The 14549-nt window shown below is 45.6% G+C and overlaps 1 protein-coding gene across 1 annotated transcript in view; it reads left to right on the plus strand.

Annotated features, from left to right (window-relative positions):
- The window catches only part of LOC310785303 (septin-7), a gene marked incomplete at its 5' end in the record, with an annotated part of 33059 nt that extends 19705 nt beyond the window's left edge, over positions 1-13354 (plus strand). Inside the window, 10 exons of the mRNA XM_083646324.1 lie at positions 1883-1983; positions 2297-2431; positions 3778-3895; positions 5052-5144; positions 5845-5941; positions 7951-8002; positions 8796-8921; positions 11070-11205; positions 11321-11466; positions 12410-13354. Coding sequence (XP_083502450.1) covers positions 1883-1983; positions 2297-2431; positions 3778-3895; positions 5052-5144; positions 5845-5941; positions 7951-8002; positions 8796-8921; positions 11070-11205; positions 11321-11466; positions 12410-12446 — 1041 coding nt within the window. The 3' untranslated portion in view covers positions 12447-13354. The remainder of the gene's footprint in view (positions 1-1882; positions 1984-2296; positions 2432-3777; positions 3896-5051; positions 5145-5844; positions 5942-7950; positions 8003-8795; positions 8922-11069; positions 11206-11320; positions 11467-12409) is intronic.
- Between the last annotated feature and the right edge of the window lie 1195 nt (positions 13355-14549).

The raw sequence follows: 14549 nt of genomic DNA on the forward strand, positions 1-14549 counted from the left end.
CAGTACATGCATAAGGTCTGATGTACAACTGCAAGGCTCCTAACATAAATACAGAATTAGATTAAAATGAGTAAACAATAACAACAAACATTAAGTATTTATTGATGCCCTTCTTCCCATCCGTTGTTTGCTTTTGTGCACATATGTTGTCCTGTGTTTTTGTATGTAATTTGTATATTTGTATTGTGTGTATGCATGTATGTTGGTGTATTGCATGTGTTTTTAATGTCTAGTAGTCTGTGAAATAAAATGAAAAAAATATATAAAAAAAGAGAGAAAAATACAGGATTACCGGTAGATTTGAGGGAATTGCTTGCTGGTATTCTAAACAAACAAAAAATCCACATTAAAATTGTTGGAAATGAGTCAGTAATCGCGCTTGTGGGAAGGGCTATTCTATTCAGGGATGTATTACCGAACGGGCCTACCGGGCCCAGGTCCAGGGGCCCAAGAGCTCAGGGGGGCCATAACCCAGAGCCTCTTCACAGGGCCACAGCGTCTCTTGCCCAGGCCTGAGACGAACTGATCACTTACACCACTGATATGGTATTCAAAATAGTTGTCCAAGTCTATGAGGATAAAACCCCACCTATCTTGTCTCCGTACTCTCTTCCATTCATTTCCTCGTTATCTCTCTCATAATTAATGTCCTAAATTCCCACATCGCCCTGCTGTAAGTTGCCCATGTTTAATACATTTTTGAAACGTGTGGTGCAAAAGAAAAGGTGAGAGGAGGTAGGAAGGAGAGCGTGGTAGCAAAAGCAAGTATGAACGGACGGGGGAGAGTTTCAAGCAGAAGAGTTGAATTTGAAAAGAGGAAGGGTGGATGAGAAGAAGTAACAAAGAAAGGAGACCGTTTGGTAAATGAGTTGTGACACTTTGGGGCTTCTTTTTCCTCTATCTGCTTCTCATCCTCAGTATATTATGACACTCTGCCTGCGCGCACAGATAGCACATTGGACACACACATATACACACAGTCTCAAGAGTCTCCATATCGTAGTTTCAGTTGGCTAGGTCTCACCCTGGCACACAACCAGGCAGTAAGACAAATCAATGAAGAAAGAAGTAGGGCGTGCACATCCGCTTAAAGGAGGTCAGGTGCAGGACAAAAGGCAAATAACTTAGAAAATAAATAGAGTCCACACACTGATATTTTGTCAGCTCCGGTCAGTTTATTTAAACTGACCTGGGAGCTGACAAAATATCAGTGTGCGGACTCTATTTATTTTCTAAGTAAGACAAATCAACCCAGAAACTGTGTCTGACTGTGTCTTAATGGTCACCTCGTATATAAGAAGGAATAGTGACAAGGGGAAGTCGAATGGTTAAATAAGATTGCTTTATGGAGGGGAGAGCAGGGGATGTGGTCACAGTTTTTACCCATTGGTCTATTTCTCACTAGTGCCTTACTACTGAGAAACAATATTTTTTGAGAACACCTTATAATAACTGTACGCTACGAAACACTAAATAGGCTACTTAGTTATTCAATATACTGATGCGGACATCCCTTTTTTTTTACTTTACTTTTAGTCCAGCACCAGTTTTTTCAACTGGTGTGGGGATGTTACAGTATAGGGCTCCACCCCTATATTTTTGACAAAAATGTTCCATAAGTTTATGGACACTTAGAAGGTTATTGGCTTTAATTGAGTGTACCTGCACTGTAAATCCTGTTGATATGCAGGTGAGTGTATGTCTTAGTTATTATTCTGGCCTTAATTGTGCGTATGTGCGCTGTGAGGGCGGCCCGGCCTTTATGCATCCAGGCCCAGGGGCCCATCATGTCATAATCAGCCTATGATTCTATTGCACAGTAATATGATCAATATTAGCAAATGTCCTGACTGATTTCTTTCTATCTTCCTGGTTGTTGCAGGTGGAGCAGTCCAAGGTTCTGGTAAAGGAAGGCGGAGTCCAGCTTCTGCTCACCATCGTTGACACCCCAGGGTTTGGCGATGCTGTCGACAACAGCAACTGGTGAGTGCTTCATGTGAATCACTGTACTGTGTATGTTATGTACTGTATGTTTAGTGAGTGCTTCATGTGAATCACTGTACTGTGTATGTTATGTACTGTATGTTTAGTGAGTGCTTCATGTGAATCACTGTACTGTGTATGTTATGTACTGTATGTTTAGTGAGTGCTTCATGTGAATCACTGTACTGTGTATGTTATGTACTGTATGTTTAGTGAGTGCTTCATGTGAATCACTGTACTGTGTATGTTATGTACTGTATGTTTAGTGTGGATACACTGTTCCTGACATCAGCTAATGCTGTGTTTTCCCTAGCTGGCAGCCCGTCATCGATCACATTGACAGTAAGTTTGAGGACTACCTCAACTCCGAGTCCCGGGTCAACAGACGCCTGATGCCCGACAACAGAGTGCACTGCTGCCTCTACTTCATCGCCCCCTCTGGACATGGGTGGGTATCCGATTGAGCCTAGTGGTCTTGGAATTTCTGGAATGAATCTAGAGGTGTATTGCAGTCAGGGAATTTGATAAATTCTCAGGAGTTAGACAAACAGATGAATCCATATAGGCCAGGGGAACAGATATGATTCCAACTATGAAGTGATCGGCCCAACCCTCCCAATTTGTCACATAGTAAAGTAATGAGCCAAAGAAGCTGCAGGGCATTTCAGCTGATGTATTTCCTTGTCGTTGGTCTGCTCCGCCACTCCCTGGCTAAGAGTCCAACTGTACAGGCCCAGCCGGCCCTGCCTATGGCCTCCTACCCAGGCCACCAGACAGGCCCAGCCGGCCCTGCCTGTGGCCTCCTACCCAGGCCACCAGACAGGCCCAGCCGGCCCTGCCTGTGACCTCCTACCCAGGCCACCAGACAGGCCCAGCCGGCCCTGCCTGTGACCTCCTACCCAGGCCACCAGACAGGCCCAGCCGGCCCTGCCTGTGACCTCCTACCCAGGCCACCAGACAGGCCCAGCCGGCCCTGCCTGTGACCTCCTACCCAGGACACCAGACAGGCCCAGCCGGCCCTGCCTGTGGCCTCCTACCCAGGCCACCAGACAGGCCCAGCCGGCCCTGCCTGTGACCTCCTACCCAGGCCACCAGACAGGCCCAGCCGGCCCTGCCTGTGACCTCCTACCCAGGCCACCAGACAGGCCCAGCCGGCCCTGCCTGTGGCCTCCTACCCAGGCCACCAGACAGGCCCAGCCGGCCTTGCCTGTGACCTCCTACGCAGGCCACCAGGCAGGGATAACACTGGTGTAATCTGTCCTGAGCTCACTGACCTGGAGACCTCATTCCTCCCATCTGTGTCTAGCGCTGGCCTCTGGTCAACACACACACACACACACACACACACACACACACACACACAGCTGCGTTGGCTGTTTTGACACAGTGTGCAGCTCTGTGTTGTGGTTTGTACAGTCCAGCAGTATGGAGTGTGTTCTGTGTGTTGACCCAGAGTGAGCGAATGGGGCTTTCTGATCACAGCCTTGACTCTCACGGCAGAAGAAGGGGACCATATGGATCCATTCAGGCAGCATCTGCCTCGGTGGGGGTGGGGGGTCAGTTAGACCAATATTTCAGGTCAGGACAACAGTGGCCTTTTATGAATCATCAGATATCTGTGTGGGCCCCGTCTGTCAAAAAAGAAATTTGTGTATGTGTGTGTGCTCATACTCCGTTGCTCCCAGTCAGGTCAGCCAAGCCATGGAAGCTGGCACTGACCCCATGCCAGACGGCTGAACATGGACCCTCAATCTCCCATCCAAACTCAAAAGCTCTTTTCTCTGCGTCCTCCAGACTGAAGCCCCTCGACATCGAGTTCATGAAACGGTTACATGAAAAAGTCAACATCATCCCCCTCATCGCCAAAGCCGACACAATGACTCCCGAGGAGTGCCAACAGTTCAAGAAACAGGTGTGTGTCGCCTCTATCTGTATTTCTTGTTATGTTCTGGTTAGCGGCTTGTATCACTTGTTCAAATGTTATTGTTGGCGTGTTAGTGAATGTGACTACAGGATCACCATACAATGACATGTTTCGTTTCAATGCATGTCCACACTTACTTTAATCCAGAACAGGTTCAGTAGTACAATATGCATCCTATAGTTTCACAGCATTCTGTTCCATCAGAAATAGGCTAATTTTGCATGGTTTGCGGCTTCTTTGTTTTGGTCATTAAAATGGTCTTAAATGTAATCACAAGTAGCATTTAAAAAAATTGTCTTAAATGGACTTCCAGGTCAGCAGTTGATTCCCTGCCTAACAACACAAGGGTCGCAGGTGCGAGCCCCTGTGTTACCTCCGGCTTGGTCTGGCGTCCATACAGGCATAATTGGCCGTGACTGTGGGTGGGAAACCGGATTAAGGGGATGAGTCCTGCTCGCTGCACTAGTGCCTCCTCTGGTCAGTCCTCCTGTTCGGTCGGGAGGGGAACTGGGGGGGGGGGGGGGTAGCGTGATCCTCCCATGCGCTATGTCCTGCTTGTGAAAGTCCTCACTGTCAGCTGAAAAGAAGCAGCTGGCGACTGCACATGTATCGGAGGAAGCATGTGCTAAGTCTACAACTCCCCAGATCGGCAGAGGGGGTGGCGCAATCGGGGACAATTGGGACAAGGGACATGTACAATTGGAGAGAAATTGGAGACAATTTATAAGTACCAGTGCCGTTTTCAGGAAGTTGTGGCTGAAACAGAGACAGATCGACTCAGTTCGCTGTCCTCATTGCATTCAAGCCTCATTGAAACTACTGGCTGCTATTTACTTTTTCATGCTGTTCTGTTCACTCAATTCTGTATAGTTAGTGTCGTCCAGTATCTGAAATACACTATATTGATTGTCAGATATTGCATGTTGCTGTGAACATGTGTATGTGCAGTGTGACAGCGTGCAAGCAGGTAGATTCCTCCTCCCATGTGCTTTGACTGACCTCCAGTGTGACTATTGATGTTTACGGACCTGATTATCCCAGATGGAACAGGCCGGTGACACGAACATGACCTCTTCATTGCATTTCCTCTCTCACGCTTGTTCTATTTGACCCTGTTCCCTCTCGCCTGGCTCACTCTGTGTAGATCATGAGGGAAATCCAGGAACACAAAATCAAAGTCTACGAGTTCCCAGAGACAGAGGATGAGGAGGAGATGAAGCTGGTCAAGAAAATCAAGGTTTGTGCTCTTGGGGTCTAAAGCGTCCCTCCATAAATGTTTAAGGTGAAACTGTCTCTGCGAGTTCGGTTGGACAGGAGTCACAGGACTAAGCAATTATTGACCCATTTGGGTGCTTCACACAGATCTAGGCCACTTGATCACATGGCCTTTTTATTTGCATTACACTTGGCATTTTTACATAGTGTATGTGCCTTAAAATCACTCTGCCAATTAGTTGTAATCCTAAATTCCAATCCTATCTTCACTCCATTTTTGGCCCTTAATTTTTTTTTTTTTTTCATACTTGTACCACAACAAAATTCACAGAAATCACTTCTTACACTTATTTCATGGACTTAATCTTTTAGATTTTTACTATTATTTTTGCCCTCTAATCCTTGTCATTTCCTCTTGATTTACTTGTTTTCTGAGTTTTATCTTGTTGTTTTATTTGGTTGTTAAAGCACATTTTAAACTTGGTTTTAGCGCCATACTAACAGTGATTATTATTAGCACTACTACCTCTACTACTACTACTACTACTACTATAGCCCTCTTTAGGTATTTATGCCCAGTGTCTTTTTAGATGCTGCGTCGTCTTACTTTACGTTGTGTTGTGCTAATGTGTTTGTTAGTGTGCACCCCATAGCCTGAGGATATTTTTAGCCACTGTGGGTCAGCTATGCAACACTTGGTGTGCCCTCCCTCCCCTCTGCAGGATCGTTTACCCTTGGCCGTGGTCGGCAGTAACACCATCATCGAGGTCAATGGAAAGCGAGTGCGCGGGAGGCAGTACCCCTGGGGCGTGGCTGAAGGTGAGGGGTCATAGGTCAGCCGATCCCGGGCCTGGGCATGTAAATCGATCGACCCAAGTGGGATCACCCGCTCTCTCTCTTCCATTCTCTCTCACAAGCCTGAGGGTGTTATTTAATGAGTGTTGCTTTTCCACATTTTCAAGGCTTTTATTGAGCCGGGGTCATGTTTAGAGCTATTGTAAAGCAGTAACACAATCCATGTCTAAGTGTTTTGCTGTCATTCCAATGGCCACAGTCTGGAATGTCACTGTTGGTAACACACCCTCTGGGTCTTTTTAACATAATATGGATACTAGACAAGCAAATAGATTGTCCTTCAGCAGTAAGATATCATGATGAGGAGATGTCCTTGCACCAGTTCCACCAGCTTGCCAGCTGTGTGCATCTTGGCTATAACAAGCTGTCTAGATTATAGCCAATACAACGATAGTGAAAATGAAATCACTGAAAATAGCTCACTGGCTGCCGCTAACAACTAGTGTTACTACTAATATACACTTATAATGAAAAAGTCCACAAGAACAATAATGGCAAAAGCAAAATCATACAATTTAATCTTGAAGAATGACACAATTTACCTCATCAGGAAAGCAGAGAAGTTGAACTGAATCTTCTACTAGCTAACCAAAGGCTTTCACAAGCACTTTTAATAGTAAAGAAAAGTGAAATGGAAAAGGCACACTTCCAGTGCAGCTGCAGTGAAGACCAATGTCCGCAGGAGCATCAGCTGGTCTATAAAGATTACTGCCACTGACATTTCAGACAGGACACTGCAACAAGGACCTCATAAAATACTACAGGCTCAAGAGTGCACAGAGATGCTTATCCTAATGGCAAACATGAAAAACTGGAATTTTATATCAGATTTAGAAGGAGTGAAAGGCAGTCCCACAAATAAGAGGGTGGATGTCTGTCCCCCCCCCCCCCCCCTTCCCATACCAGTCCATGTAATCTGACTTCAATTGAAACATTGTATCTGAATCATGTACAAACAACTAAACATAATGTCATTCTTTGTCTTTGTGGCCTGCTGAAGTTTCAAACACTGCTGTTATCTGGTTGTGTGTGTGTGTGTGCGCGTGTGTGCATGTGCGCGCGCGCTCCTGCCAGCTATAGTTCTTATCATCTGACATCATGACCAAAGAATGTCAGGCCAGTGAGGCCACAAATAGAGTATAAAGAAAACATGACAAGCAATGAATCTTAGTCTGGTGTTGATATGAAGGGTGAAAGCGGTGACACACTTGAGCAGCCAGTAGAAAAATAGACATTTTCTCCAACACGGGATATGAGAGTCGCGTTTTTGGTGCGAGACAGGAAGCTGCAGTCGCATTGTTGCAAGACACGGCGTCAAAAATGGACTCTTCTGGCATTGATGATGATATCCCCGATGTGAACTGTGACTGCGCTCAGAGGAATTTACTGTAACGGATATATTTTGCTCTAAGCTCTATGAGAAACCGCCTCCCTGTGGAAAGGAGTCATCCTGTCACGCTCTTCTCTTGTCTTAACATCATAGTTCATGTGATTCAGTTTCTCTGTCTCTACACAAAATACAAGAGTAGAAGCCACCTGTGGAGAGGGTTGACCCATCGTGTGTGTCTGTAAAGAGCTGAACATGGCACAACCTACTGGACGAATAGTGGTGCTGCCTGCTACTATGGAACTGGCTTTTGTCACCAGCTTTAGCCGCCCGTGAGGAGGAGTGAGTTTTGGAATACCGAAAATGTTTTTGGCCCCATGTCAGCGTAAATCTGGAGCGAGGGCGGGAGAGCGGGGCAAGGCCGTCTCAGAGCTATGCGAGTCACTCCACCACAGCAGTCCACAGAAACCTCAAGGGACTGTGGCGAGCCACTCGGGAGAGCAGCTGGGATGTCTGATGCCACCTGCTGGTGGCTTCTGGCACCACAGCCCTCCAACGTCTTGCAGTTCCAGGGTATCTGCAGCAGGTCCTTGAAATAAGCCTAACCTCTGCTCTCTTCCTGCGTTTCTGTGTCCTCCTCTCACAGTGGAGAATGGAGAGCACTGCGATTTCACAATCCTCCGGAACATGCTCATCAGGTAAATGCATACTCTCACACACTCTCCAGTGCACTGAGTATCTGTGCCTAATGTGGTCAAACAATGCTACTTCTCTATACAGTTTTTCAGTTGCTCTGCAGGGCTGGAATGAGCATCAAAACATCCATCTCAAGTAGAAGCACAGTTACTTTGCTGACATTTTTTACACTACTTCACATTATTCAATAACTTTACGCCAGACTTCTTCTTTTTTCAGTTATTTATTTTTCTTTTTTGCTATTAGCTATCCAGCTAGCTAGACCAACACACCAATAATACTGTAGATCAGTGGTTCTCAACCTGTGGTCTGGGTACCACTGGTGGGACGCGGGGCTCCCTCCCTCTCATACATTCATATGGTGGTCATTTCCGAGGTGATACTTAGTGTAAAAAGGTTGAGAACCACTGCTGTAGAATAGATGGATGGATAGCAACTAAGCTGATATCATTCCTTTTTAGTATTGATAATATTGTTAGTATTGATATTATCCAAACCATGACCCTGAGTACCACTTTTCGTTCCCTTTCATGTCACATGTTCTGGAATGACAAGAAATATCCTTGAAATATCCTTGATCATGGATAAATGGGTCAGTCAATGTTACAGTTGACGTAATGTTTTCTCCATATGGTTGTGGAATGTGGAGGTTCAATGCAGATGTCATTTACAATTTACCGTGTTTCTGAGATGTCTGCTGTTGGAGAGCCTACAAAAGCCGAACACTGTAATGGACGCCGATTCATAATGTAGACAAGTACGAGCCAAAACGTGTAACACAACGCCATTTTCCAGGACCCACATGCAGGACCTGAAGGACGTGACCAACAACGTTCACTACGAAAACTACCGCAGCAGGAAGCTAGCAGCAGTCACCTACAATGGCCACGACAACAATAAGAACAAAGGACAGCTAACCAAGTGAGTACCTGAGTACAATGTCCACAGGAATGTTGTGTTCATGTCTCTGTAATACCCAGAGTTAACACAGCAAACTGACAGTGAATCGAAGGTTGAAACCAGTTTCCAGTCTAGGCTGCCGGAAGAAGCCCTACACTTCAGAGGCTCTGCACCACATTCACAATAAGTCGGCAAGCTGTCACTAAACCAGGCCTAACTTTTCTCTCCTTTTCTGGCCCAGACACCCTCCACCGCTTACCCCCACTAACTGGCCAATAGTATTTATCCTGTCTAATCTCTTGACGCCCTGACGGCACTAACCGAGCCGCCATCACACTCTTAATCCAGCAGCTCCAGCCGTCCCTAATCGCCAGTAAACTCTCACAAGCTAATCTGCTGCTTGGACTTAATGCACGGGGTTATGGCAGCATGTTAAGTGTGTCTGTGTTTCTGTTTGTTTTGTAGACTTGACACAGCCGAAGGCATGTAAGTGTCATATCGCTTCCTCGTAGACTCTCCAGACGTGCTGCTCTTGTTCCTTTCTCCTAACTTTTTCATCTAGCCGTGCCTGATTACCCGCAGCTCCATTAGTACGTCTGTTTTAGGGATGCACCATGTTGGATTTTTTTTGTCGATATGCTGATATTTTCAGTATGTGCGCATTTTTCCCGTCCTGATTTCAAAGATCAAATCTCTCCTGTAGTGGATTTAACATATTATTATGCCTACTCCTATCGTGATTGCCCAGATGCAAATGAGGCAGATGCAGACATACTATAAATACAATGCTTTTCAAAATGTAAAACATGCCATATTTTTTAGTTATGTAAGCTAAGTATCGAGCATTTGGGCATAATTAAAGCGTAATTTTATCGGCCTGTCGTATCGGCAGAAATGTTCGTTTCGGGCCGATATTTCATTTTAAATGACGTGGCGCTATCATTGTGCATCCCTAGTCTGTTTGGTCAGAGAATATCAGGTGACCTTTGTAAGAGCCAGTCGTAAGATCAGAAGCTGCCTACCTTATACTATGCTGTCCTTTGAAAAAGCTTTTGCATAGTTAGGTTATGCAATATTTGCTGTCAATGCCAGTCTCTAAAGCTTATTGGCAATTAGTACCATACAGTTGGCTTGGCTATAGAGGCTGTGCAGTTTCATCACAGATCTCCTAACAACCACATCTGGCACCATCATGGAGGTGCATTGGAGAATTAGCTGTGCAAAAATAATGTCTAAGTATACAGCAGCCAGGATAGAAAATGAGCTACCTAGATCCATTCAGTAATAGAGCATAGTCTGATGAGGTTGACTATATTTGTTTCCAAATGTAAGTTATCTCTACTCCAAAAGCTCAATTAACCCAGCTAACTTGCCAGCAGACTAATTTATGATAGCAACTGGGATTGATGTTAAGATGCGTCTACTAACTCTACTAACACTAGCTTAGCTTCTGCTAGATATATTAGCTAGTGCGCAAATCAGATGTGTTTATAACAAGACAGTGATGTTAGCTGACCAGATACTACAGTTAGCTTTTCATCTAACGCATAAATGCAAAATCACATTAGTCAGTGGAGAAATGATCAGTTCACAATTAAAACCGGCACAACAATTAACCATGTATCTTTAGTTCTGTAGGGATGGTTTGTCACTGTTGCCCAAGACCTGAGGACCTCCAATATGGCCGCCAGAAGGTGTGTTAGGTTATGTCACCTGGAAGCCCTCTATAGAACCTTTTCACAGCAACCTGCTTTTAGGTGGTAAAGCAGGTGTAGCCAATACCATTAATGACGGTTCCATTACATTTAGGTGTTCCACTCCCAGGGCCCTCATTAATGTAATTGGTTACACCTGCTTTACTTCCTGCTTTACCCCCCTCAAAACGGTTGCTGTGAAAAGGGCCTACTGCAGGAAGGCCAGTGGTGTCCCTCTGCCTGTAGTTTGCTGGGAGATCCTTCCGCTTCCCTGGTCCTGCTCTGTCTCCTTAGCACTGTCCATCCAGCCCCACCTCTCAGTTATTTGGGGCAAAGCTGTCTTTTCTTCAAACTAGCAGGGAAGGTCCACCCTGGGCTCCTGTGTGAGCTGGGATGTCACATGACTGACACCTGGGCTCCTGTGTGAGCTGGGATGTCACATGACTAACACCATGTACTGTCCATGTGCAACCAGGAGCCCTCTGGCCCAGATGGAGGAGGAGCGACGGGAGCACGTGGCTAAGATGAGGAAGATGGAGATGGAGATGGAACAAGTGTTTGAGATGAAGGTCAAGGAGAAGATCCAGAAACTCAAAGACTCTGAGGCTGAGGTGCGCTCAACAAATTAACCCTAGCACATAGCTAGAGGTGGTGTCGTGTGTGTGTGTGTGTGTGTGTGTACATACAGTACATGGCTAACCTGTGACTGTGTCCTGGTGAGTGCAGCTGCAGCGGCGTCATGAGCAGATGAAGAAGAACCTGGAGGCCCAGCACAAGGAGCTGGAGGAGAAGAAACGGCAGCATGATGAGGAGAAGGCCAACTGGGAGGCTGGCCAGAGGGTGCTGGAACAGCAGAAGCTAGACGCCTCCAGGTAAACGACAACATCAACACCTCACTGGAGAAGATTTAGACAGGTTTCACAGAATTGTGTTGCTAGGGAACAGTTTGAAACCAAGCTCATTTCCTGTCAGCTATTGTATTAGCAAACACTGCAGGAAGTAAGCTAGGGGCAATTTAGAATGTGTATGTTGCCAGGTTAAAACCGTCTATACAAGAGTTATAGAAGAGAATGATAGCCTGATACTCAACTCGTTACTCATTTCCATCTTCTAGTCTGAGATTGCCCTCTCTTTGACTTATGAGGGGATCCCCCAGCGGAATTCCGACCAATCACTTGAACCCAACGTATATCGGCCTGGATCTTATGTTAGTTACTCCAGTCTGGCAGACGTCAACATCTCCCCTTTGAGTAATGCCCTCCAAGCAGTGTGGCGTTTGGATTTCAAAGTAATTGGTACCCTTTAAAACAGCCTTGATAGCAGGCGGCGGCATTGTTGTTATTCACATTACTCGTCTGCGCAGTCTTGACAATTGCTTGACAATAGCTTAGTCCTGCCTGTTAGGCTTTTTATTGATGCTGATTGGCCAATCGTTAGTCCCCCTTGGCATTGATTGGTGAATTGCTGGTGAGAAAAGGCATTTGCATATAACGCCAGTATGGAGGTTAGGAGTGTCTTCAAAGTCCATTAGGTGTGGGTGTTTTCTATGTTCCTAAACAAAGTATGGGCCTGAAATCTCAGCACCATACAAAGCCACAAGCTGTGCCATACAAGGCTATTTGTTAGGTTTGTTTCATCATCAGAACCCCATTATATTTTTGACCAGCCGGTTCTTGCTACACCCTCCTCCCAATATTGAGATGCAAGTTTATCCAAATGAACTCCAGCGACATCTGGAGGCCATTCAGGTTAGCTGCAGGTTGCAAAGGCAGCAGATGTGACGGACGCTGATCGACTGCTCTCCTCTCTTCACAGGACCTTGGAAAAGAACAAAAAGAAGAAGATCTTTTAATAGTTTGGGAGGACTGCCACCGTGTTACAATGTACTAGTTGCCAACCTGCCAGCCTGGAATCGTCAGTCAGTCCGTCTGTCAACAACATCGACCCGTTTGACCAGATTACTGTGTGATAAAGTGAAAGCCGGAGGGGCGGTACCGACATTAACACCCTCCCTTCCCGTTCCCTCTTTTTCTGCCCATTACCTCCATATTGATTCCTACCATGGACACGTTGAGACGGTTGTACAATCATATTCTGCGGGTCACCATTCACACGTAGCAAGCCTATTCACACAGGCAACACAACTGGTGTTGCGGTTGAACGGGGGAAAAAGGTTCAGTCGTTCCTTACTCTCTTCTTCCTGGTAGTTTGGTAATGTGGGACGCCGCGTGCCCCGTTCTTTTAACGCCAAATGACCAAACCAAGGAGTAGGCCTTTCACTTGCTGCACGTTGGCAGACAGCGTAAGGCTGAAGCTCACCTCAGGCATTTTGTTGATGTTTTTTTATATACCTTTCGGTTCAGTTGCCATGTTTTTCCCTCCCTCCCAAGACGTTAACGTGCAAAACACACCGGCGGCGTACGGCGCGCGTGTTTTGCACTTTACGCTCCTCCATCTCGTGTAATTTAAATTATATAGCCACGGACCGCAGTGTTTAACTTCAAATCATGTAACACTTTCTTACTTTTTGTGTATTTTCTTTTTTCTACAGTATATATTGGCCCTGCTATAGACATGTTAATTTCCGTTTCAAGTATCTTAGCCAGCGTTTCCCACCCCCCTGCTCCATGTATTCCCGACTTCACTCACGCCGAGTGTAATAAGAAGACAGTCTCCAGAGATGCTTGCACAATACTGTTACAGTTACAGTTACAGTGGAGTCCCAGCAGGGGCAGGATTTGAAATGCCTTTGTTTAGATGTTGTCGGGATGGAAAGTTGGAACACTGACATCATACTTTACCAAAGCCAGCTTTCCTCACATCACATGTAGCTCTGTTCGCGTACTGCATCTGTATTTTGTAACGTCTTTTTGTTTTTATTGTACAAAGTCACATAATAAAATTGTGATGGGATAAAACACAATTTTGCTGAAATATTTTTATTGTGATGACATCAGGAGAGGAAATAGGACCATATTCTTGTGGCATGAAAAATAAATAAATCAACGTCCAGGCACTAGTTTGAAAATGATAAATAATTTCATTGGAGCACGCTAAAGAGACAAAAACAACTACTGTACAACAGAAAGCATTTGCATTCTGATCATCTCTACTACCAGCAGAGGGCAGCATTGCACCCGACTGCCCACTGTTGACACGTTTAAGGCTTTTCCTTGCAATTGATCAAGCTTATCTCTCTGAACTTTACGCCTGACTGGGCTGTTTTCTCCTGATCAACTTAAAAGCTGAATTGTGCTGAGTCAGAAACAGGTTGTCCCTATCTTGCCTTTCACCTATTGAAAACACATCTTCCCTTTCCAACCTTTTACACACTGCTCCTCTGTCAACACACGCTCAGATTAGGTTTATCAGGAACACGCTGGAGAGGCCCTGGAATGAATGCTGCCTATTTGGCACCGATGACATTGAACGTTTTAGTTGATGATTAGGCTGTCTGTCCCCTTTGACCATTTTCTTTGGAATTAAAGGGGAGGAGGTTGGTTGTACTCTCCAGGCTTTGACCAATCAATGCTGATACTGATAGACGGTATATATTTTTTAGATTCCCCGATATTCCGCGTCTGACTCAGCTCTTCCCATAGGTAATTGGGATATAATAATAAGTACAGTATCGGTTAATTTTAAAATAAATGCGTAATCAATCAAACAGCATCGTATCCATCATATATCACACAATATTGGCCCCATATATCAGTCTAACACTAACCCTCTCATTGCCTCTGGCTTATTCAAACAAAGCAGGGCCCTTTGGACTCTGCTTGCTGTGTGGAATATGATGCACACAAACCCAGAGCGACTGCCGCATCACGCCACGACCTCCCCAGTCTAACGGCCGGTTAGGTTCCGCCTCTCCGCCCGGGTGATTGGTCGGCGGTAGCCCCGGGTCACCCAGGCGAAGAGACCGTCAGCCAATGACCAAGAGGTATAATAAAAG

The sequence above is a fragment of the Poromitra crassiceps genome, assembly GCF_964638095.1.
Source record: "Poromitra crassiceps genome assembly, chromosome: 11".
In the NCBI taxonomy this organism is placed as follows: domain Eukaryota; kingdom Metazoa; phylum Chordata; class Actinopteri; order Beryciformes; family Melamphaidae; genus Poromitra; species Poromitra crassiceps.